Source organism: Amphibalanus amphitrite, unplaced genomic scaffold (assembly GCF_019059575.1).
Source record: "Amphibalanus amphitrite isolate SeventyFive unplaced genomic scaffold, NRLGWU_Aamphi_draft 000730F_arrow, whole genome shotgun sequence".
In the NCBI taxonomy this organism is placed as follows: Eukaryota; Metazoa; Arthropoda; class Thecostraca; order Balanomorpha; family Balanidae; genus Amphibalanus; species Amphibalanus amphitrite.
Genome location: NW_024882224.1, coordinates 336,043 through 358,603, shown reverse-complemented (window position 1 = coordinate 358,603; position 22,561 = coordinate 336,043). Strand labels below are relative to the sequence as shown.

The 22,561-nt window shown below is 47.5% G+C and overlaps 1 protein-coding gene across 2 annotated transcripts in view; it reads left to right on the top strand.

The window, feature by feature from the left end:
- Nucleotides 1-600: 600 nt before the first annotated feature.
- LOC122365323 (sodium-dependent phosphate transport protein 2B-like) overlaps nucleotides 601-22,561 on the top strand; it is a 34,949-nt gene continuing 12,988 nt past the window's right edge. Inside the window, exon 1 of one of the 2 annotated variants that reach the window (XM_043336452.1) lies at nucleotides 601-803. In XM_043336452.1, coding sequence (XP_043192387.1) covers nucleotides 780-803 — 24 coding nt within the window. In that variant the 5' untranslated portion in view covers nucleotides 601-779. The remainder of the gene's footprint in view (nucleotides 804-22,561) is intronic. The other variant, XM_043336451.1, reaches the window with a different exon arrangement.

The following is a 22,561-nucleotide window of genomic DNA, read 5'->3' as shown; positions in this document are numbered from 1 at the left end:
GGGACACCGGAGCCGTTTGTGGGAATGACGCAACCCCATGATGATCATTGTGCCACGGTCCTGCAAAATTGCTACACTATATTCTTCCAGCTTTCCGATCCATTTTAACCTTGGCCTGTAAATTTTATATAACGATTGTTATTATTATATTCGTAAATGATGTTTGCCCATGGGTGACATTTTCTTGTTCCAATACTTCAAGATGAATTTGAATTGCACTTGATGCTGTTCATTCGAGGCCGACTAGTCACCATAGGTACCTACCATATTTTATGTTGCAAGATTTAATTTGTAAGTAGGCATTTATCATGCTGCTTACATAACTTGATATGACTAATAATCAGGAAGCATAGCAATGACTCCGAATTGCTCGCCGTTTTCCGCACAAAAGCCACCATTCCTAATACCAATCCCCTCTCCGCACACCGGCAAATCCAGTCACCGCCGTGACCACAACAGAGTGACGCATCCCTTTAGTCTGCACTTTGCACTCTGCAGCCTACTGGGCAGACAAGAGTGAGTCTCGTCCATCCAGTCAGTGACGTCATCGTGCGTGCCCGGGCGCCGCGCGGGGATGACGGTCAGCGGGGAGGGGAGGGGAGGGTGGGGAGGGCCGGGGGCGGAGCCTGCGGCGCGCGGCTCGCACCGGGCCGACATAGGAGCGCCGGCAGACGGGTAGCTATACCTGCGGCAGATCTTCGCCAGCAGCGGCGGTGAGCGCACCAGGCACCGACAGCCGGCCACACTTACGACAGTACGCGGTTCGACACGCGCCAGAGATGGACCTTCCGCCCGCCTACGGGGTGAGTGTTACATGGGTGGGCGCATGGGGATGGAGTTTGCGGCAGCGGATATAACGGGAGGTGGGTGAAAAGAGAAAGTACGCGTGATTCTGCGGTCAATTTGGGGCTTGGCGAAAGCTGAAATGAGAGTTGTTGAGATGGTTTGCGTGTTTGACCCGTGTTGTCATGCGTGTTTGACCCGTGTTGTCAAGACATATTTGTATAGAAAATGAACGACTTTGATTTCAACATTTGGGTTTTGTGCTAGGTCACACAACTTATGATTACCGGTAAGACTTGGGAAACCATCTATCGTGTTGTGGACACAAGTTTCCCTGCCCCCTCCCCCCCCCCCCCCAGTGAATGCCGACTGGCGCATGGTGGCCTTATGCCTATAGCTTTTAACCTTGACGTAACACAGTCGCTACGAATACATACTATGCTGTCCGCGATCTGAACGTATCGCAACCAACTTGAAAACTGTCTCAGCTCGCTGCTTACAAATTCAATAGTAGCGTGACTGCCTGGAATTCATGAATGCTGAACCATTCGCTAGGGTAGGAATAGGTACGAGGTTATGAACATTGAATAGCTACAATGCTGCTAGACTTCCATCGAATGTAGCGGCACGTCACATGCATCGTTTTAATCCTCGGGACATCCCGTCTTGCTATCTCTGACGTGGATGTGGAGACTGGAGAGGTCATCCTGTCAACCGGACTTTGGTATGCAGGCTGACGTGCTGGCTTTTCGCGATCCGACCGTTCTCGGTAAGCCAACCAGGAACTGGATTACCGGTAACTAGAATTGAATTTTCACTTCTCACCATAAAGGCAGTCATAAAATGAAGCATTTTTCCATCTTTAGGGGCTTCTCGTCAGTCACCCAGTGTCTTTGGCAGACTTCTAGCTTCTAAAATATATCTATAGCGACTGACAGACTAGAGTTCGGCACATGACTATCTAATAAGTAAGAACGTCTACTCTTTATGCGAATGCCTCATGTCTGCATGCATAATTCAGGGTTGCTGCTTGCCTCAGATCAAGCTTATGAAAAGTCTGATGGAGTCGGAGTTCAGTGCGGGGTGTGTTTCCTATATCTAGACTTTCAATGATCTGTGCTAAGTACATACCTACTTAAGTAATAAGTACCTATGTAGTTATGTCTATTGTATACCTACCTATTACCTATAGATCGTCATTGGATGTACGTTATAGCGATGATCTCTCGGCTCTATCTGTAACGCTAGCATGAATACAGATGTTCAACTCCGGATAGACTGAAAACTACACGTGCTGACGCTACAATGCAGAAACTTGGAATACCTATAGCAGATACATTTCATAAAAGTTAACTGATAAATTTGTGGATTTCGCTTGATGTAGGCATCCTCGTGGCTGTCAAGTATCGCTATCGTCGAGCAATCAAGAAACTATGAGAAAATAACAAGGGGAGAGAAACTGCCAAAAATAGTATTCGCGTCCAATTAGGTATGGCGACGTTCTGTTACGTAATGACGCAACTGCTATCATAATCCCATTCGTTATTTCTTAAAGGTTATTTATTACAAAGATTAATTGCAAAGACACATAACCAATTAGCTATTGAAATATGCTAAGCTACAATTTACACCGCCTATGCCAACTATGCGAATTATCGTTTGCAAAAAAAATGCGGAAGTGCCAAAGAACCAACGTTAGATAGGTCGGGGAACTATTTCGCGCGTTTCATCGTAGGGGAGAGTGGGGTAAGATGCCCAGGGTGGGAAAGACGCCCCACCCCCTCTAGCGGGGAAACAAAGAATCGAACCTGGAAATTAATGCTCTTAGCGTAAAGCGGAAGCCTGCCTTGTTAACTGCACAAAAATTTGCGAAGCTCTGTTGGGCAACGGCTGGCTGGTGATTGCATGTTTTTTATTTGCTGCTTTCAAAAAATATTTTGGCGTCAAAACATTGTAAATATCAAAGAAGGTAGCTAATTTTTGCGTCCCTTGCTATAGTCGTGATACATTAACATGCATGTACTGTGTCCCAAACAGTTTGTTTCAGGGTGTAGTTTTATGGCTAACAAATGGTGCTGATTTAATGTTACTTCGGTACCTTGGGGTAAGATGCCCCCTGTCCTGATGGGGAAAGACGCCCCCCTAAATCCGTAGGCTGTCCTCCAAGCAGCCCGTCAAATCATTTATTACATACTTGTGATGAGAGACAAAAGCCGATCTGGGACTATTGAGAGTCCAGTACGGTCGGGTGCTCCCCATGCCGGTCTTTCGGCCCGCACAGCGACTTTTTGGGCGGCACCTGACTCTGAGAGCCCTCACGACGGCCTCTGTGGGCCCCATTATTGGTTCCAGGGCCCCTCACGACATTCTTTGAGGGCTCCCACGTTGGCTCCACGTTCCGCGCTGGCATCTGAGGTCCCCACGATGGACTCGAGGGCCCTCAAGCATCATAAAGACCTATAAGGGCCCACAGTGGTCTCCGAACGCCACCACGGAGGCTTGTTTGGCCACGCTGGACTATGATGGCCCTAACGATGACCTCTGAAGCCCCTTACAACTACTTTTGAGGGCCCTCACGATGACGTTTGGTGTCTACTGCAGGCTCGAATGGACTACTGATTCTTTCAGGCGGTTTACGTGCCTATTTATGTCACTTATAGTGCAGGGGGCATCTTACCCAACCCCAGGGGGCGTCTTTCCCACCCTGTGGGGTAAGATGCCCCCTTTCACTTCTTCAGGAAAATGCTTAAAGGGACCATCCCACCTTAACATTAGTTTTGAGTTGAGATAGCCAAGTTTGCGGCCAGGCTCAGAAATCACCATTTATCCTGGTCGCAACCCCCGCAGCTTTATGGTGTTCAAGAAATTTCTTCCCTTTACTTGCAGGGTGGGACCAGCTTAGTCCCTATCTCTTAACCATTAGCGGTTTCTTTGATGACGTCAGCAGTCATTTCAACGCCCGCCATTCCTTGAACCCGAATTTTACTGACCTTGAGCTCCCTTTTTTATCAACGTGTCCGTCGTCGGCGCTGAGAAAGCCTATTGATTTTCATTTTAATTTGAATATTAGAAGATACCCACCACTGGAACTTGGACTGATATTATACCAAGGCCGAAGATGATCAAGCTGCCTGCTATATCTGGAGCTTGGTGTTCAACTTCAACATGGAATAAAAAACAAAATATCAAAGCAAACTGGATATGGTAGTGCAAGTTAAAGTCCAAAGAAATTTGAAGAGCTGACAATTGACATTAATTCTTTTCCTGCAAGGTTTCCATATGGAGATCACACCATGAAGAAATATTTTTGATGTTAACAGTTGAAAGGGGATTGATCTTCTGGTTTTGACGAAAGACGCTGCTGTCTTTGGAAAAGAATGTCGGCATGAGGTGCAATTGTGCTTGTGAAGTGGTTATAACTGGTCTTTTCACAGTATTAAATTAAATGTGCCATTGCAGCCAAGTGTGTTATCATGTAAGGTAAAATCAAAACTACAATGTTGGTTTTATGAGCATTGAGAAGGCTGGTAGGTAACACCTGCCCGTGCTCGTAAATCATGCTGCCAAAGTATTCTAAATTAATTTAATCATACGCTTTTGTTGTCCAGAATGGTTGCACTATTGTTTGGTATCATATTATTCCATGTAAAAATGGTAGTGTAAAGTCCGACCAACATGTTACCAGATTTGAAGCTGTTAGTTACCTAAGTACCTGTTTTTTACTGGCGTGGTGAATGTCACCTGGATTTTGTTTTGAGGTGCAGACCTAGTAACTCTGACTACATGGGTTTGAAGCTATTACCTATTCTGTTTTTACTGGCCTGGTGAATGGCGACTGATGTTGTCTGTGGATGGCACTGAAACAAATTTTGAGTGTCATGTACAGTGTTTTAATACAATGCTGAGGGCTGAAAGTTGTCTTGTTTAGAGTGGTGAAAGTTCAGGATATGCCAGCCACCATGGTGGGTCAGAGTTAATGTGTTGCAGTCAGTTCGGCTTCAGCAAGCACACGGATGGGCATACGCATCAAGACCTGCTCTGCCATACTTTCAGCCAATTTTACCTAGGTAAGTCTTTTCTTTTTTTCTGCCAAAAGCTATGACATTGTGAATTTCAGTGCTGTGGCCTGTGTGTAGCTTTCAGGAAAGCAATTCTAAATAAAGCTCTGATAAAGTGCAAAATCAGCAATGCAGCCCTCTATTACATTTTCTACAACATCTTACTTGTTCCTTGCATGGAGAGAAAAATGCAATGCTATGAATTCGTTTATTCACATAATTTGACAAGTGACATGCAGTTACCTGCTACTATCACTGCACAAAACAGAGCAGAAAACATCAGTTGATCCAACACAAGACACAACAGAAGTTTACAACATAGGGCTGCCGAACCTGCTTCCTCCCACCACAGTTGATGCCATTTCCTAGCCTGGCTTGCTGTGAGCACTGAATAGCTGCTTCGTCTAATTACAGCTCACTACCATTCAACTTAAACTACTCTCTTTAAAGTAAGAGTGAGAGCGTTCAGTGTTCATAGCAGCTCGACAGACGACAGACAACAAACATCTTGACGAACCAACCAGTATTTGATTTGGCTAATGATTTACGTGCTTGTTGTATCATGGCCAAACTACTTTAACAGCAATAATCCTTGTTTCATCTTGATCTTGCTTTTATTTCCATTTGAACTCAGATCTTGAAACAATCATCTGAAGTGATATCAGATACTGGCTTCTGTTTCTCTTGAAAGCAAGTTAAAACAACAATGATAAACTAAGGCAGGAGATGTGAGTTGTGGCAGTAGATCTTTGATTCAACAATGTCAACCTTATATTGCTTGAGACCTCTGTGACAAACAAATATTTATAGTTTTTTGATAGTTTGGATTCTTGGCTTGATTCAGCAGATCAGCTGTGAACCTTGACTTTGAAATCACATAAATGTCATGGTACCCGAACGAATCCTCGCATGACATTTCTTCGTAGCACAATTTTTCGTCCGCATTTCTTCGTCTACAAATCTTCGTCGGTGCATTTATTTGTCCCTCTTAGGTACTCTTGCATATATTTGCGTTGAAGAAGAAATGCGAGCCGATTTTCATATACCCTGATGCGAGACAGAGTAATGCGATACGAATAAATGCCCTGACGAAGATTTGCAGACGAAGAATTGCGATATGAAGAAATGCCATAAGAACTAAGAAGAATTATCCTGGAATCCTTTATTGGCCATCATATATTGACCTTGATAAGATAAACGTATCATTCGCGCAATATTTGTCGCACTTTGATACCAAACTATTGCTTCCAAATGCCGACGTAAAGAAAACCTTTATGTGACGTCATAGAAGCAGCGGAGTTCCCAGAAAGTAAACAAAAATAAAAGTCTTATATCTCGAAAACGGGTGAATATTTTCCGGTAAAATTTGGTAGATGTTCATTTCCGCTCTTTGTGATTCACGCTACATCACTTTTATGCCAATTCATTAACTTTTTTGAAGGTGGGAGGGTCCCTTTAATAGCAAAAAAAAGTTATCATACTTCAGGCACGAAAGAGTGATATTTTTGGAGAAAAATGATGTCGGCTTCCGTTGAAACTTCAAGTTTTGGCTTTCCGATCGTCATTTTCGAATAATATATGACATAGTCAAACCCTGGGCATCTTTCCCCACTCTCCCCTACCCTGTACCTAGGTAACACCCCACCAGTTTCGAAACCGCTTCGGCCTGGTCAGTGCTCATAACTTAATTCATAAAAATGTTAATAACCATATTCATAACAAAACTCCTTCTGAAGGGGTCAATGGACACGCATAATCACACCGCTGAGTGCTGACCTTATTCGTTATGATCTTTTCATGCGAGAACTGTTGCGTAACCCGTTTAAAATGATGCTTATGAACGTTTATCTCTGCTAGGCCTCTAATATTAGCTGATCCGTTAGCACTACTGCTCTCGCGATCTGTGACGTAACTGCTCCAATGACGTCACAGGTGACCCGGTGCGGGCGGTATTTGGCAGAGCGCCAGGCTGTGTCCCGCATGGGTTCCATGATAAATGACTGCGGCACGGGAAAGCCCGGCCGGTCTCCATACCAGAGACCAGACCCGGCGTGAGATGGAGATCTCCCAGGTCTTGGATGTGTCACTGTGCAGTTATGTGGTCTTGGTAAATGTTATCAGTGATACAGTCATGTCCTAAATTGGAAGTTCCTGTGGATTTACGTTAATTAGGGGAGAGTGGTGCAGGAGGCCCCCCCCTTAAGCTCAGTTACTATTTTTAGACAACTGATAATATTTAAGCGCTAACGTGTGCATGCGCTGTGAGCATGCATCATTTTCCCATACATATTTGCATTCAAAATGAATCTAGGGGGTACACAAACCGTAAACTTTAACATTTTGGAAAAAGTTGCAAAAGGGCCTCTTACACTATGGGTATGGTAAGACGCCCCCCCCCCTCGGGCGTTTTAAAAGTCAAGTCGACTTGTAAAAGACGCTTTGCGAACACAGCTGCAAGGCCTTTTATTTCGAAAAGCTAAGCAAATACGGTGTTATCGAAACTAATAACACTTCCAAAGCGCTCGAACAATGCGAAAACTAGCACAACCAAACGCTGATGACCAACGAAAATTGTACCTATAACCTCTAAGAAAAGAAACAGAAAAAAGAAACAAAAACAAACTCCTTGAAAAAAGAATGCCACGCCTGCCGCAGGTGCAGGCGTTTTAGCATCGGGGGCGTTTTTTTATCGGGGGGCGTTTTATCATCCTCGAAGGGAGGGCCTCTTAAAAAATACAGTGTTTTAACGTCCACAATATTTATGGTTTATGAGACATTTGCAGCGCACCAGAACATGGTCTATTCTGAAGCTAACATGTGACAATTTCGATGAGAAAAGATTGCATTTGATAGCCATTGTTTTTTTCAGATATATAAGGGTGATAAAGATGCATATATCTAGCAAGTAAAGGGGCAAAAACAGAAACAGGCTTACCAAAAGTCGCTGCGACGCACCTGATACCTCAGGTTTCGTGAGTTGTTGTTTCAAGAGGGCTTCTGCTTTACAAGAACATTAAAAAATAAATAACATTATTGGTTTGGTAAAAAAAGCGATGGGGCCTCTTACCGACCCTGGGCGTCTTACACGGATCTCCCCTACTGGTAATAACCAACGCAGTGCAATAAGGCGGCGGGGTGCGTCATTAATTTCCATCAAATCGAAAGCAACAGCCATACATACACTATCGGTTGTAGCTCTGCAGATCGGATCACGAAGATTTGCTGGACATACCTAATTAAGAAACCTAAATTAAAACCACAAACATAAAACCATCCATCAAACGTCTTGAATACGGTATTTCTAATTAAAAATGACAATCATAAATTTGATTATCATTGAGGCCTGAGGGCCACTGGCGGATCCAGAAGGGCGGTACCTATTGGACGCTGCGGGGGCATTACCCCAACAGTTCTTTAAATTCCGAAAATTCATCGGATTTCTATTCCTATACGCACTACTGTGCAGTTTAAAACAAACTTTCCCAATAAATGTTGTTTAGTTTTCGTTTTATTCTTAAAAAAACTGCAAATTTTCGTCTACTTCGGGCGCTGCGGGGGGCGGGGAGATTTGCCCCAAACACCCTCCCCCTGGATCGACTAGTATTGAGGGCTAGATGTCACTAATGTGCGCTTTCGTTATAGATCAGTGTTCTGACTTCGCAAGCCACAATGCCTACCTATCTCACATCGCTGTTCTGTGCAGTCCGAGCGTGCCTAAATGGTATTCACATTTGCAACTGTATCTATACTGCTGAAATTTGTGAACCTCTCAACTGGATCATCGATGTGTGCATTTTCCTATGCGCACCGCACATAAACGATCACGTTTGGTTGCAGACGTATTAAGTAAAGTATATTTACCGTTACCCTTCAACTGCTGTTTTATGGTAACTTGTATAGAGTTAGCCACTGTTGGCTGTTTGATTTCGATAACGTGACAGTGCTGTGAATGAAGTCATAAAAACTGTCTGATATATCGACGTAATAAAGCCCAATGATCGTCTAAAAATGACAACGGGATGTTCAAATGATACTGGGAAGACCGTGGGAAAGTGATCAACACCTCAGTATGGGGTGCATGGGGTGCAGAGGGTAGCAACGACCTCTGAATCACAGAGGACATCACGCACCACCATCAGTGGTGATGCCAGTGTCTGCTGACGCATCACATCAACTGACGCGATACGTGACCTCACACGTGAAGTGCACGTAACACGAGGTCACGAACTGTATTTTTTGCTCGGTCAGCTGAGCGTGACACATCGCATGTCCGTCCATCAGGCATCATAATATTCACTTCATTCATCATAGAAGGAAAGCAGAACGGGACAAATCGGAGCCCTTTTCTCAACTTGGACCTTTGTTATTCAATACTAAATTATGGCCAGGTGATCAACCGTGGGGTAGCAAGACATCATCCTTTATTCAACAACCGGTTGAAAGTTTGAGATTACAATTTAACCGCAGCATTGATCGCCACTGCAAACTCTTGTGATACGTCAGCGCTCTTGGGATACAGGTTTTCTGCCGTCCCATTCCCCATCCAGCCGCACCCTCTGAATCACTCCTGACCTTCAGCTCTGACGTGCCTGACCTCCGTGTCAATCCCGGTCGCTCCCCCATCACAGCTAAACCCAAGGCTATAGAACTCCAGGTAAGGACACCAGCCGTTTGACCTTGAACGCCGCCGGCCGGCCGATGACGTCATTGGAGGCAAGCCGGCTCGGCGGACACATAAGGCGAATGCATAACGGAGGGGCCTTGAAACGCTGCGGGAGCGGGGGAGATATTTTAATGTGGTTGCATAACACCATTGTTATGTTGATTGATCTACAGACTGCATTCTTTTAAAGCTCGATGCATCCTAGGCCTGGATGGTGCGTACATTGTTGAAAGATCCCGTCCGAACACATGTTGTACTGGGCGTATAACCATCAGAGGTAATGCCTGAACGTAGGCAAGCATAATTGGTCTGTCATATTGTTTAGGAATTAAAATCTTAATGGAGATTATTGAGGATATGATCTCTACATTACGGGAATTCACTAAATACTACGGCCCGGGGCACCGCCGGAGCTGTTGTTTTACCATCGGTCCCAGGCAACTCCAGGGAGCTGCAGTACCCGGCGGCCAAAGCGGCCACCTCGGCACCTCGTCGACTCGCAGGTCCTGTGGGATTCCGTAATGCTTCAGTGCTTCACCCACAGAAGCACGGGTATAGCAGTAGGATGTGGGGTTAGGTGTCTGTCCACTTCTTCATTGTAGGTACAACGTAACACAGCGCCTGGTCCCGCCGAAGCTCGGTATCGACCGTGACTTATTCACAACTGGCGGATCCAGGAAGCGGTCTTGGACACTGCGGGGGCTTACCCCAAAAAGTTTCTCCGAATTAATTAAAAAAAACTCGGATTTCGATTCCTTGCGTACTGCTGTGCAGTGTGATTTACCAACATTTCCTCAGAAAAGTTGTGAAGTTTTCTTTTATTCTCGAAAAGCGATTTCTGGCGCTGCCCCGGTTGTGGGGGAAGCATAGGCGGCGGAACGGGGAGGGCACCGGGGCACCGTGCCCCCCTTTGATTTTGGCATTTTAACATTAGCCCTATGGGCGTTGCATAGAAAGAATGGGACCAAAAGTCGGCAGTGCCCCCCCCCCCTTAATTGAAGGTGTTCCGCCGCTACTGGGGGGAAGACATTTGCCCCAAATGCCTTCCCCTGGATCCGCCAGTGGGTTGCCACACCCCGAGCTTAACTAAAAACGTCTTCAAACCCCACCAGAAACCGATGGTAAGGTGAATTTAAATCCAATAACTCATCTCTGTCTGCCCGCCTAAATATACTACACATGGTACGGCACCCGGCCCTGACGCAGCTTTGAGCCGATCGCGACATTTTCGGCTTTCCCCGTCCCAAGCTCAATTAGAAACGTTCTCCTTCCCCACCCGATTGCTGATGTCAATTAAAATTCAATACTTCATCTCTGTCTGCCCACCCATAACCCATTCATTGCACACCGTTCAGCGCCCGGCCCCGCCAAAAGTATCCTAGCGCGCTGAGCAGCTGCCTCCAGCCGCGTCATCCCGAGGCCCCGCGCGGCCCATAAATGAATACATTGCGCGAATAGCCGTGTCGCCCCCTGGCTAAACCGCGGACCAGATTAGCAGGTGGATAAAAGCGGAAAGCTCTAGCACACTCGTCCCCCCAGCTCTTTATGCAGCTCGCTCTGTGCGGCATGGCATTGTCGCGGCTTTCCGCCGCGGCTTGCATGCAATAATGCAACACACCGGTGCGGTGCAGCCTGTGAGCACAAAGACCTACGTGTGGCCGGGTCATGAGGGTTCCCCAGGCAGGGCCGCGGAACGCCACTGCCCGACCGACGGATAGTCTGGGCTGGGGCTCTCCCCATGACACAAACCCACAGCGCCGCTGGTGCAGGGTCGAACCGCATGCGTGCGTCTACATTTGTCAGTGGTGAGGTGGCTTTTAATTTCCGCGTTGGATGTGGTTATCATTGTGCGGGACCACTGTCTGACGTCAGGTCCTTCCCTTCCGGTGCAGTTTGGGACTCATAATGGCATTGTCATCATGCGACGCCTAGTCATCGAGTCGCCATATTTGCGGATGCTCGATCTGAGAATCTGTATGGCTTTGACGGTCAAGGATTGTCACCTTGGTTTTAAAATGTTGTGAAACAAGCCCCAAGTGCGTTTTATTTGCTTATCCTCGACGCTTGCTTTTCAAGAAGGCAATGAACGGCAACTTCCGAAGGAGACCTGAATGATAACGCTACCTATCGTATAGTATATTCTTTCGCTTCGACTAGCTTGCTTTTTTTGGCATGCTGATCGTCTCTTGAATGTTCCAATAAAGTTAAAAGCAACCAAATCACATTCATACTTTAAGTTTATAGATCATCCAATTTTTATAAGAAAAAAATAATTTATTTTTAACAAAAAAAAACGACTTCCGTCACTGACGCCAGTTCTGACGTCAGTCAGGAAGGAAAAACAGGCGCATTTTCGTCAACACATCCTAAGATCATTTACGTCAACAAGCTGTCTAGTGGTCAAATCACTACGAACGTCATTCTAAGACGTCACAACAAATTATCCTCAACCAATCACAACGTACTTCATTTCATGATAAAGTGCATGAATAAACATAAGCCCTCGCAAGTGAAAAAGACACAATTGCCTTGCGCCTGGTTCATACCTAAGTGAACCTGCGGAACCTGCCGTATCAAGTCCAAGGACAACTACAATAAAAATGTTTTGTATTACCAACGCACCTGGGAAAACTGTTTGTGAATTCGCCTTGGTGTTGTGCCGAATCCTACGACCGAGCTTTTCGGAGCATTTTTAAGGTACGACGTGCCTACTTTCAAGGCGTTATCACGAACGAAAATGCGGCGGCAGCTGAGGAAAAGCAGCCGCGCGTCACTGGGGTTACCGCACGTGGACATCCCTGCTGACCTTGGTAATCCTGTGGCGTGTGCGTGATTTGGCCTCACGGAGCGCACGCGAGTGCACACCTAACTCAGGTGACGATCATAGACCCCAGCGCTGAAACTAGTTTCCGCATTTGATAGTCCGCCGCTTAGTGTTCATCTCACAGTCTCTGGCCTGACAGGAACGGTGTCGGGAGAAGAGGGAATGCGCGGGTATCCCCCGCTATCACAGCCGCGCCTCGACAGAGATGCCGGGGTCGCGAGACAAGAATAGAAAAGAGTTCTGGGAACGGTAAGGGGGAAGATGGCGGCACACCTCGCTGGTCTCTTGACTCTTGATATTGCCTTGGGCCGGAATAACATAGCCGGCGTTAAAGTAAAGTAACACGGAAGATCTGGCTAATTGCCAGCTAGTAACTTTCCCCTACCCCGACCAGGGCCTTGGCCTGTCGGGAGCATAATTTTAAAAAAATTGGTCTGGGTTCCATCCCATCCTTTTGGAACTTTCATGCCTTCATATGAGTCAGCGGCAGTCATATCACCATTTCACTGCGCAGACACAACCTGTTGCGAATCCAACGACCTCAAAACCCGAACTGGTAGATACCGGCCTGGGCTGCAGACTGGCCGCGCACGTTCTCGCTGCATTGGACGGCTCCCGCCGGGCGGGCGGGCCGCTACCTCGGCCACGCTGCAGCGCACCGTCTACTGTCCTCGACACAGATACTGGGCGGTCACCCCGCCACGGCGCCGGCGCTCCGCCTACCTCAACTGCGCCACTCTCTTCCCCTCAACCGGGCCGAACCCTCGGGAGAAGGGCTTTCCACCGGGGCCGGCTTATGGGTTGTGGTGTAATTCACCCCGGCGCCACTACCAGGAACGTAACCCACCGGGTAAATAAGTGTTTCTTACCAACTGATTAGCCCTCAGGCATTTTGCGGTGGAAACCTGCTCGGGCCTCCTGGCACTCCGCACCACTTCACTGCGGCGTGTCTAGGAGCAAAACGTTGACCTCTGACCTGTGACGTCACCAATACCGGTGCACGTGCAGTGGCAGCGGTCAGCCGTGCGAGGCGGCGGGCAGGGATAGAACATTGAGAAATCTAAGAGCAAAACGTTGACCTCTGACCTGTGACGTCATCAAACCGGTGCACGTGCAGTGGCAGCGGTCAGCCGTGCGAGGCGGCGGACAGGGATAGAATATTGCTGTGTTTGCTGCACTCTGGAACGCTGCAGAGCCCGCGCCTTCGCCCGTCGCCACGTCCGCGTCGCCGGCACGGCTTTGTTCCCAGACACGTACCGTATATGTACATACCTACAGGTTTGCGCTGGCCAGTGGTGTGCACACCTGGCTCTCCGCGTGACAGTTTCCTATGAGGCATCACTAACCCGTCACTGACCCGCGCCGAAAGTGCTCGGAAATATTGTGACGTTCAGATGGAATGCAACGGTGACAATGGGTCGGAATGAAATAAGGCGAGGAGCAGAACTCTGTTTCGGTTCTCGGAATCCATTCAAGGGAAAATGAAACCCATTCGTGTCATAAATGCCGCTGCCTTCTATATTTGGTGCAGGTGCACGTGCAGCGTATTGTGTGTAAAAGTTAGCAGGCGGACCGCCACAAAAATCGACGCGGGTGCGCCAAAGCCGCCTCTGTGCTGACTGATTTTCCGGTTGATTCGCTGCTATGTGGAATTTAGGGAACGACGTTTGACGATGAGGCGATGAATCTATAGCTCAGTGACCGCGGCGCATCAGTACTTGCAGCTATGAAGGCATGGGGGCAGGCTCTTTAGTCCGACATTCTCATGATGTAACATCATACAAATTATAAAAAAGTGCAGTAGTTTCGTGCAGCTTTGGCCACCAAGGGCCACTTTGGCCCACTCCTGGAAAACTAATTTATTTTGCTGTAACTTTTTACACTCAGGGGAAAGTGGGGTAAGACGGTCAGGAAAGCCTACCCTGACCGCTTGTTTACCCCACTTTCCCTTGTAAAACGTTACAGCAAAACAAATGAGTTTTCCAGGAGTGGGCCAAAGCTGCACGAAACTACGGTAGGTGTATAAATAGCAATTCATTTCACTACATGGCTGTAATGAGAAGATAAAATAAGGACCACAGTCGCAGATTGACGACGTTGTTTTCCAGCTTTTGTGGACAACTAATAATTACCGCTGGCCTGACTCATTAGGCGTCAAATGACATCATCACTGGTCCATCCCGTGTACATAACATCATCATCCCGTGCCATGGTGTCTGCAGGGTCACGGTCACGAAAACATGATGCTAGATAGGTATGTCCTTCTAGGGCTCACGACGCTGTCCCTATACGAGAACGATTCAGGTACCTATCGTTATATCCTTGGCAGTTGGCATTGCAAATTGCTAGAGATTAATTGCCTAGTTTACCTTATGATTAAATTAACCAGCCTTGATAGACAAGAAATTTGAACTAGTTTTTACACACATTCAAACATTAGACATCCAAAGGAATTGAAGACCATCTTTAGAGTCTGGTCCAAACAAGAAATCTAAGTTATGGGTCTTCAAATATGTAACGTCCTTGGCCACCGCAACTGCAACGCCTCACATACGTCGTGGACAATTCTCCCTGCATCTGATCACCAAGCCCTAGCTTCCTGTTGAACAGGCTATACTGTGCTCAGTGCGCAATACGGTGTTCTTGGCTGTGAGGGTCGAATCGGTCATACCTGACTGGCCCGTGGCTTGCAATCGGGGTATCACCCTGTCATCTTGGCGACAGCAGTGGCGGCGGCGGTGGGAGGGGGGAAGGGAGCGCGGCGGCGTAGGGGGGGGGGACGGAGGGGGCGGCGGTGGCGGTTGGACAGTCACAGGCCGCCGCGGGCGGAGGCGTTGGGCCGGCGGCGGGGGCGGATGGCCCTGCTCCCAGAGTAGCCGATCGACCCGCCGCCGGCACGCGTCTGCTGACCCGCCCCCGATGACGTCACCAACCTGTGTCGTCAGCGGCGGGAGTCCCTGGTTGCGTCATCACTGCACGATGGCCTAGAGAATGCCTCGACAGGCGATCCTCACGTTTTCCTTTACGGCTTTTCAAACAAAGGGGACCAAACACTGTATGTGTTGGGGAGTGGACTGTGGACTGTGGAGGTGCGGTAGTTTGCGGTTTGCATTTCCCCAGTTTCTTTTTCGTGTATTTTTCACGGTCGTTGAGAGGCACTCCCGCCTTGCGAAAAGGTCAACGAATCATAGAGGTGGTATTCCAGTTCGACGTTTACTAAGACTCTAGGCTGGAAAATGAACGTTGACGTAGCCCGGTATACATATCCCCCGCCGGGCCGGGGGGTGTTTGAACACCCCCTCCCCTGCGGTTTTTCGCAGATATCTCAAAAACGGCGTCGCGGAGCGCCGCCGTTTTTGGCACACCTGTTCGTGCATCTTTTCCGCACATGTTGTAAAAATTTCAGACCCAGGTCACCCTAGGTCAGGTCACCAGGTCACGCCAAGTGATATCACCTCAGAAAAAATAAGAATGCTCGTCATAGCTACACCGATTGATCGATTGCCTTGAAACTTTTAGCGATTGATTAGAGCAACATTATCTATAAAATGTATATCTCGGAATTTTGATATCGGTGACCTAAGGTCAGGTCAATTTTGCGGCCTCTGCATTATAAGTCATAATGGGAGAAAATTGAAAAGCGTCTGTTTTGCACGAACGCTATTCTAGACACTCCCAAACATCGAGATGTAGGTAAAATTGACACACTGAACCGGAAAATGGCAACTGTGACCCCTCGTTATGTCCCCGAGGTCATCTCAGGTTACGAACAGAATCTAACAGTTTTTCGCTAATAACTTCTGATAGAGACGTGCTAGAGTGCTGACTGAAAATGCCTTAGATGTGTTCGGCTCGACGTTGCAGATCGACTGATATGCAACATGACCTTTTCCTGACCTGAGGTCAAATTTTCAAGTTGACCTTTCAAGGTCAAATTATAGTTCATTGGACGCGTCTCGACGAGAGGAACACGATGCTGGCAAACGTAATGTCATGGCTCATTTGAGTCAAAAGTTATTGCCGAAAAAACGCTTTTCGTAAAAACGGCTATTTTTGGAGTTTGTGTTGCCCTCTGGAGGCTAAACCGTTGACCTGAGGTCAAATCTGAGAACATTACTCAGAAAGGTCTGTAAAAGGGCTATCGAATGCGATTTTCCGCGGCGCTGTAGCTCTATCGGTTCCCGAGATAGCCGTTGGCAGTTTCCAAAATGTTGAAATGGTCAACATTTTACCTTTGGTGACCTCTGGTGACCTGACCTTTGACCTGACCCAAAAAATGACCGAAGTGTTTTCGTCCTTATTTTGGACGTTCTTTCGATTGCCGCTTACCGCGTGTCGCTACGTGGCCCAGGAGCCGAGTTAAAAGGGGGGGTGTTCAGACACCCCCCGGCCTGGCGCGGAATCTCAGAGCACCGGCCCGGCGCGGGATATTACATGATATGATTATGAGGTGACATGCAATGACGCTTAGCTAGAGCACGACCATATCGTGATAGTTCTCATTGAACGTCATCCTTAGCTTTTGTACGTAGCTTGCATCATGCATGGATGCATGTAACATGCGAAGATACCGTCAATTTACCCTCAAAGTACCTATGTAGTGTGATCATTTCAAACCAGGTTCACATGGTGCGTTAAAAAAAAAAACGTTGAGGTCATAAACCAAATAATACGATAAGTGCTGTGCTTAATTCATGACGTAAAAATAACTATGGGTGAGTAAATACCCCGTCTTATCCTTTAATAACCTCACAACAATAGGATACCTATGTTGTTATTGCCTCGTAGGTAAGTGAATACCCCGTTTTATCGTGTAATAACCTCACAACAATAGGTTGCCTATGTTGTTATTGCCTCATGCCACTGGCCTTGTCAGCGTATGTCTCATCGTTATCACTGGCGGATCCAGAAAGGCGGTTTTGGACGATGCAGGGGGGACATACCATTAAAAAGTGTCCCCAAATTTAAAAAAAAAAAACTAATTGGATTTCAATTTCTGACGCACTACTATGGAGTTTAAAATTATCTTCTCCTTGCCAAAGTTGTTTAGTTGTCGTTTTATCGTCCAAAACCGCGATTTGTCGATCTCGTGCGTTGCGGGGGGGGGGGGACATTTGCCCCATATGTCCCCATCCTGGATCCGCCATTGATCGTTAGGTATTTTACTCAGGCTTCCAGTTCATCCATTTACAGCTCCACGAACACCTAAGTCGTGAACTACTTGACACTTTAACGCGCTATTCAGTTCTCGACTGTTCTATTGTTCACCACAATCGCGTCGGCGTGCTTGTCTGCTTACTTCAGCGGTAATATCCCGCTCTCGTACTCCAAACGGGACAGCCAACAACACACTGAGCTTCAATACAATGCAAGCGAAACCAAGATATTTCCAGTGTAAACAGGATATTTATGGTTGTGCAAGTCATCGCTCCATCAAAAGCACCAAGGTCACCTTCAAAAGGCGCTGTGCCCGCGGGGCGCGGTAGATGGTCTCAGGGGATGGAGGTCAGGCTCGGTGGTCCGCGCGGCTGACGGAAATCCCGGGACACCCGCGCACCCAGAAACACTAGGTATCCGGTGTGTCTGAGCGTAATGAGAGCATTTGAGCGCGATCAGCAGTGGCTTCCGGTGTGCCGGATGCGCCCGCCGCGCGATTGTCGCGATTGTTGGAACTGCTTGCGCCCACCTGCTGGGGTCCAGTGTGACCTCCACGACTAATATTCCGGCGGAGGGCGGAGGGGAGGGGAGGGGAGGACAGGTGGGCGTCTCCACAGGTATAGCTGGAGGTCAGCCCCCAGCGCGTGCTCGACAGCATCACCGCCCCAGGCGATCATAATGACCCTCAGAGGGTAATCAGATCCCGCGGGTTCCGTTCCGGCTATTTTCGCATTGGCCACAGTCTGGTGACTGCGATCAGAAGGGACTAGGAGACAGGACATGGCCACCAAATCATATGCTGCTGAAAAGAAGTGACGAAATGGTGGTCTTTGGCATTGTAGACGGCCAAAACATGTCACTCGCGCGATGGAAATGCCAGCTTTTGGTCGGTATTTCTTGTATCGTCTCGCGTTCTCCGTATCGCCGCAGTTTGGACAGAATTTGCACGAGTTGAACATTCGGCTTACCACAGACGGCCGAATCCAACAACCATTTGATGAATGCGGCCAGGATAACCAACAGGCTGTGTGCTGAATGTTGACGACGCAATACCGGTGGGGATAAGACGGCTCTTGTAACTATAGATATCTACACACGAGTGGCTCAACATTAAAGTATTTCAGTTTTAAAGTTACACTCTAGTAAATGCTGTTTCTTTAATAGTCCGCGTCAGCTATCGTTTCTCTCAAGTGGAGCAATTTTGATACGACGTATTATATTCAATATCATCGCTTCCACAGACTTGCAAGCATAACTAATACACATAATTAAGCTGGCGGAGATCACTGATTGACTTTTGCTTCGGAGACTAGGCGTCTTTTCAACATTTTTTTACCTATCACCTTTTTGTTTGATCTTAGGTTTAAGTTAGTTTTGGCTGATCTCGACCAAAAAAAAAAATCATAATAATTAATAATAAATATCACCTACTGCTACAGATATTAAAAGCGCCGTTAAAACTATAAAATAAATGTTTTATGCCTTGAAGCTAAAACTTTTATCCCTTGTTGATGCTAGAATTCAGTGCATAGGATACGTTTATGTTCATCCGTTAAACACAGGTGTTAGCTGTCTTATTCAAGTCACCCATGCATGATAACAACTAGGAAGGGAGCTGGACAGCCAACGATTCGCCCATGAATCGGAAAATAAAAAATGAAAGTAGTCGCACCCATAAAACACTGCCTACATTCTCACGCCAGAGCTGTATGCTATTATCTATCGTCCTTCGGACGTCCAAAACTGGTTGCACAAGCCTGGAACGTCACATGCAGTGCTGGCCCATTGTCGGTCCACACCTGTCGGCCTTGTGGGCCTGTGGTCGACAGCGGTACCCCTGTTCCCTCCGGGCGCGTCACGTGACGCCCTCACGTGCACAGACCGTGAACGCCGCGCGCTCGCATTGCTGAAGAGGCCCGGACTGGAGTGAACTGACGATTATTATGGAGTTATGCGGACCCACGAACCGGGTTCAAGTGACTCTTAAAAAACACGCATTTGGTGTAGTTACATTATGAACATTTCTACTTTTAAGAATTTGTAACAAAGGTATGAAACTACAAACGCAACAAGCCGACACACGTGCATATTATTCGAGAAGGCAATAGAATGGAAGTTCATGCGGAGCATTTGCATGAATATTCCTACTTCATTCGCTGATGCAGCGCTCCCGACCAGCATGCCCATTGCCTATACCGGTAAAACAACCTAAATGGCAATTACCCGCGCAATAAAAAAGACAGGTGCGGGACATTATTAATGCAATTGCCTTTCGTTACCGTCTAGTGACACAACACCGGTTAAACTACCGCATTTTTCCACTATAAGGGTCGACACTCAATTGGCGGGATTCACTGCCTGAATAAAAAGTCACACGTTACCATTGTAGCTTATCTTGTGTACCAGGTAACCTCGACAACACCGTACTCGTACCTCACTGTCCCCTGACAGTGCCGACCGCCTCACGAACAGCACGTGATAGGCCCGTGCTCAGACGAGGTGAACGGGCAAAAGGACGTAGGAAGGGCGAAGCGAGAAGACATATACTGCAGATGCATCCCGTCTTGCATGGACAAACACTTGGCAGCAGAGGCAGTATATTGCCAATGCCGTCTTGCATTTGTTTGCCTGGCTTTTCAGGTGGTGCTTTTTCTCCAAGGTTATGGACGATTCATGTCCTTGTCCGTCTGATCTGGGAGCATTTGTACAGGCGACGGATCTGGCTGAGACAACTGGGAAAGTCCAACCCTTATCTCCTATAACTGACCGAGGCATGGGTTCATCTTCTTTTCCAGTTTGTCATCTTTCCACTTCCTATATATAACCTGTGTAGTGTGTACTTAGCTTTACGACCACGATCATATCGTAAGCTACAAGGCAAAAACATGATTCGCGTATCATGTCACGTTCTTCATGAAGGCTGCCTGGCTCGCATAGGCGGCGGAACGAGAGGGCACCGGGGCACCGTGCCCCCCTTTGATTTTGGCATTTTAACATTAGCCCTATGGGCGTTGCATGGAAAGAATGGGACCAAAAGTCGGCAGTCCCCCCCCCCCCTTTAATTGAAGGTGTTCCGCCGCTACTGCTGGCTCGCAGACAATCGGTGCAAGGGTGACGATGAGTTGATATGTTGAGATGTAACAAAAGTGCAGTTTGAACAACTCTAATGACCAATTTTGGTGGTCACATGCCTTCATGACCAGCACGATTCGGTTCACGACGCGGTAGTGTGATTGTTCACAGTAAGTAAATAGAATGAATGAATGTTATTGACTCCGAGAAATCACAGTTTAATTAGCTTGAAGCCCCAGGGAACTCATTAAACGGCTGTGGGATCTACACCGCGAGTTAAAACGCAAAGCGTCAATGCTTCCAGAACGTTCCTGGCACAAGGCTGGCACTAAGTAGCAATGTTTCAGATGTTTTGCAATTTGGCAAAAACAAAACCGAAATACGAGTAGGTATGTCAGTAATTATTCTCAGGAAGCAATCGAAAAGACTCGCAATATAAACAATAATATGGGCCTAAGCAGCAACAGTGATGATGTCAACATTGCAGCACGGTGTCTGAATGCAAAGTGAATAATTTGCATTCGGTAACCCTGTTGCACCATTGCGGATGCATCAACCCGCAGCCTTCGTCTGAACACAGTGCGTGTGATAGCTTTTGCATAACAGGTCTGTGGCTCTGTGGATCCCTCACCCGCCTCCAAATCAGGCGGGCCGAATGGAAATGAAGCGACGAATACAATGCCAGGTCCCGGAATCTAGAGCCGCGCTTTGACGTCAGTACGTTTTTCATAGTTATATCATCGTAAAATTGATATTATTGCGAAAGATACTTTTATGAAGACAAATTTAATACAAATTTGGTGTAGCCCTGGACCGATTTCACCCCTCATTTGGATTCCGTTCTGTTAAATAGTTATGTCCCATTTAATATTTTTCAGGTTGTCTGAAATGCTATTCTGAACTTAGTCAAATGGTACAAGTCAAATGGACGGAGTAAAGGTATTAGTTCGATTAAATTGTATATTTTTAGTCATCTAAGGGACGAAGGCAATTAATTACTTTTGCAAATGCTCTCGATGAGGCCTCCTCATCGATTCGCATTTTTATCCGGCTCAGTAGCTCAAATCGATCGACCTGTAACTATCGAATATCGTAATGCGTTCAAGGCCTTGTTGCAACGGAACCACTCGCATCTCCGAAAAAAGCTCTTCAAATTTACTATTGGCAGCGACGGATATTATTACCATCGGCATTAATGCGGAATCAAATGCGATGCCAAGCCTGCGATTCGAACTCAATTATGCCATGTAAATCTAAGCACCGATTCATCGACAAGCGGCATATGAAATACCGCCTCTGAAACCGGTTTAAAGCACTATTGTCCGGTGCGTAACATATGTTAACCACAGACGGCGAGACAGGCTCATTCTCTGCACCCCTGGCCCGGTCACGGCCGTCCGCGGCCGCCTCTGAGTGGCTGGAGTCCACGTGCTGCCCGCGTGGGCTCCACGACACGATGGTCCCGGTGACTCTTCAGCTTTGAGGGCCTGGCCGAGTCGCCGAGGACCGGCCTCTTCGGGGCCGCCCCGCCGCCGCGCGACGCTCACGCCACCGTGTGTGACCTTCGCTGCGCCAGGACCAAGTAGAGAGGGTTCGCCTGGTGGTTTTGGAGAGAAGTCGTACGTAGGCAGGTGCCGAACCCATTCGTCATATGGACATCAGAATGGAGTATCAGCGAGTGCCGCCTGCTGCGACCCAGCTTCTATGCCGAATCTATTCACTGACCTGTCGAAGACAGACGGTCGAGTGGTTTCATAACCTCCGGCTGGTGGAGCTTTCAAACTCTTGGATGGTGGCATTTCGAGGGAAGATGACGGACGATTTTGGATAGCGGTAGTCGTGCCCTCAGGCCCCACATGGACCGTCGATTCGCGGGTCTGCTTGTTCGGTGGCTCGGAGATTATGGTGTGCTCCAGGGACGAGCGCTTGGACCGACAGCCTTCACCCCAAAGCTCTCAGAGCGTGCTGGGGTCGAGCGAAGGCGAGACCCAATGAATTGTACCT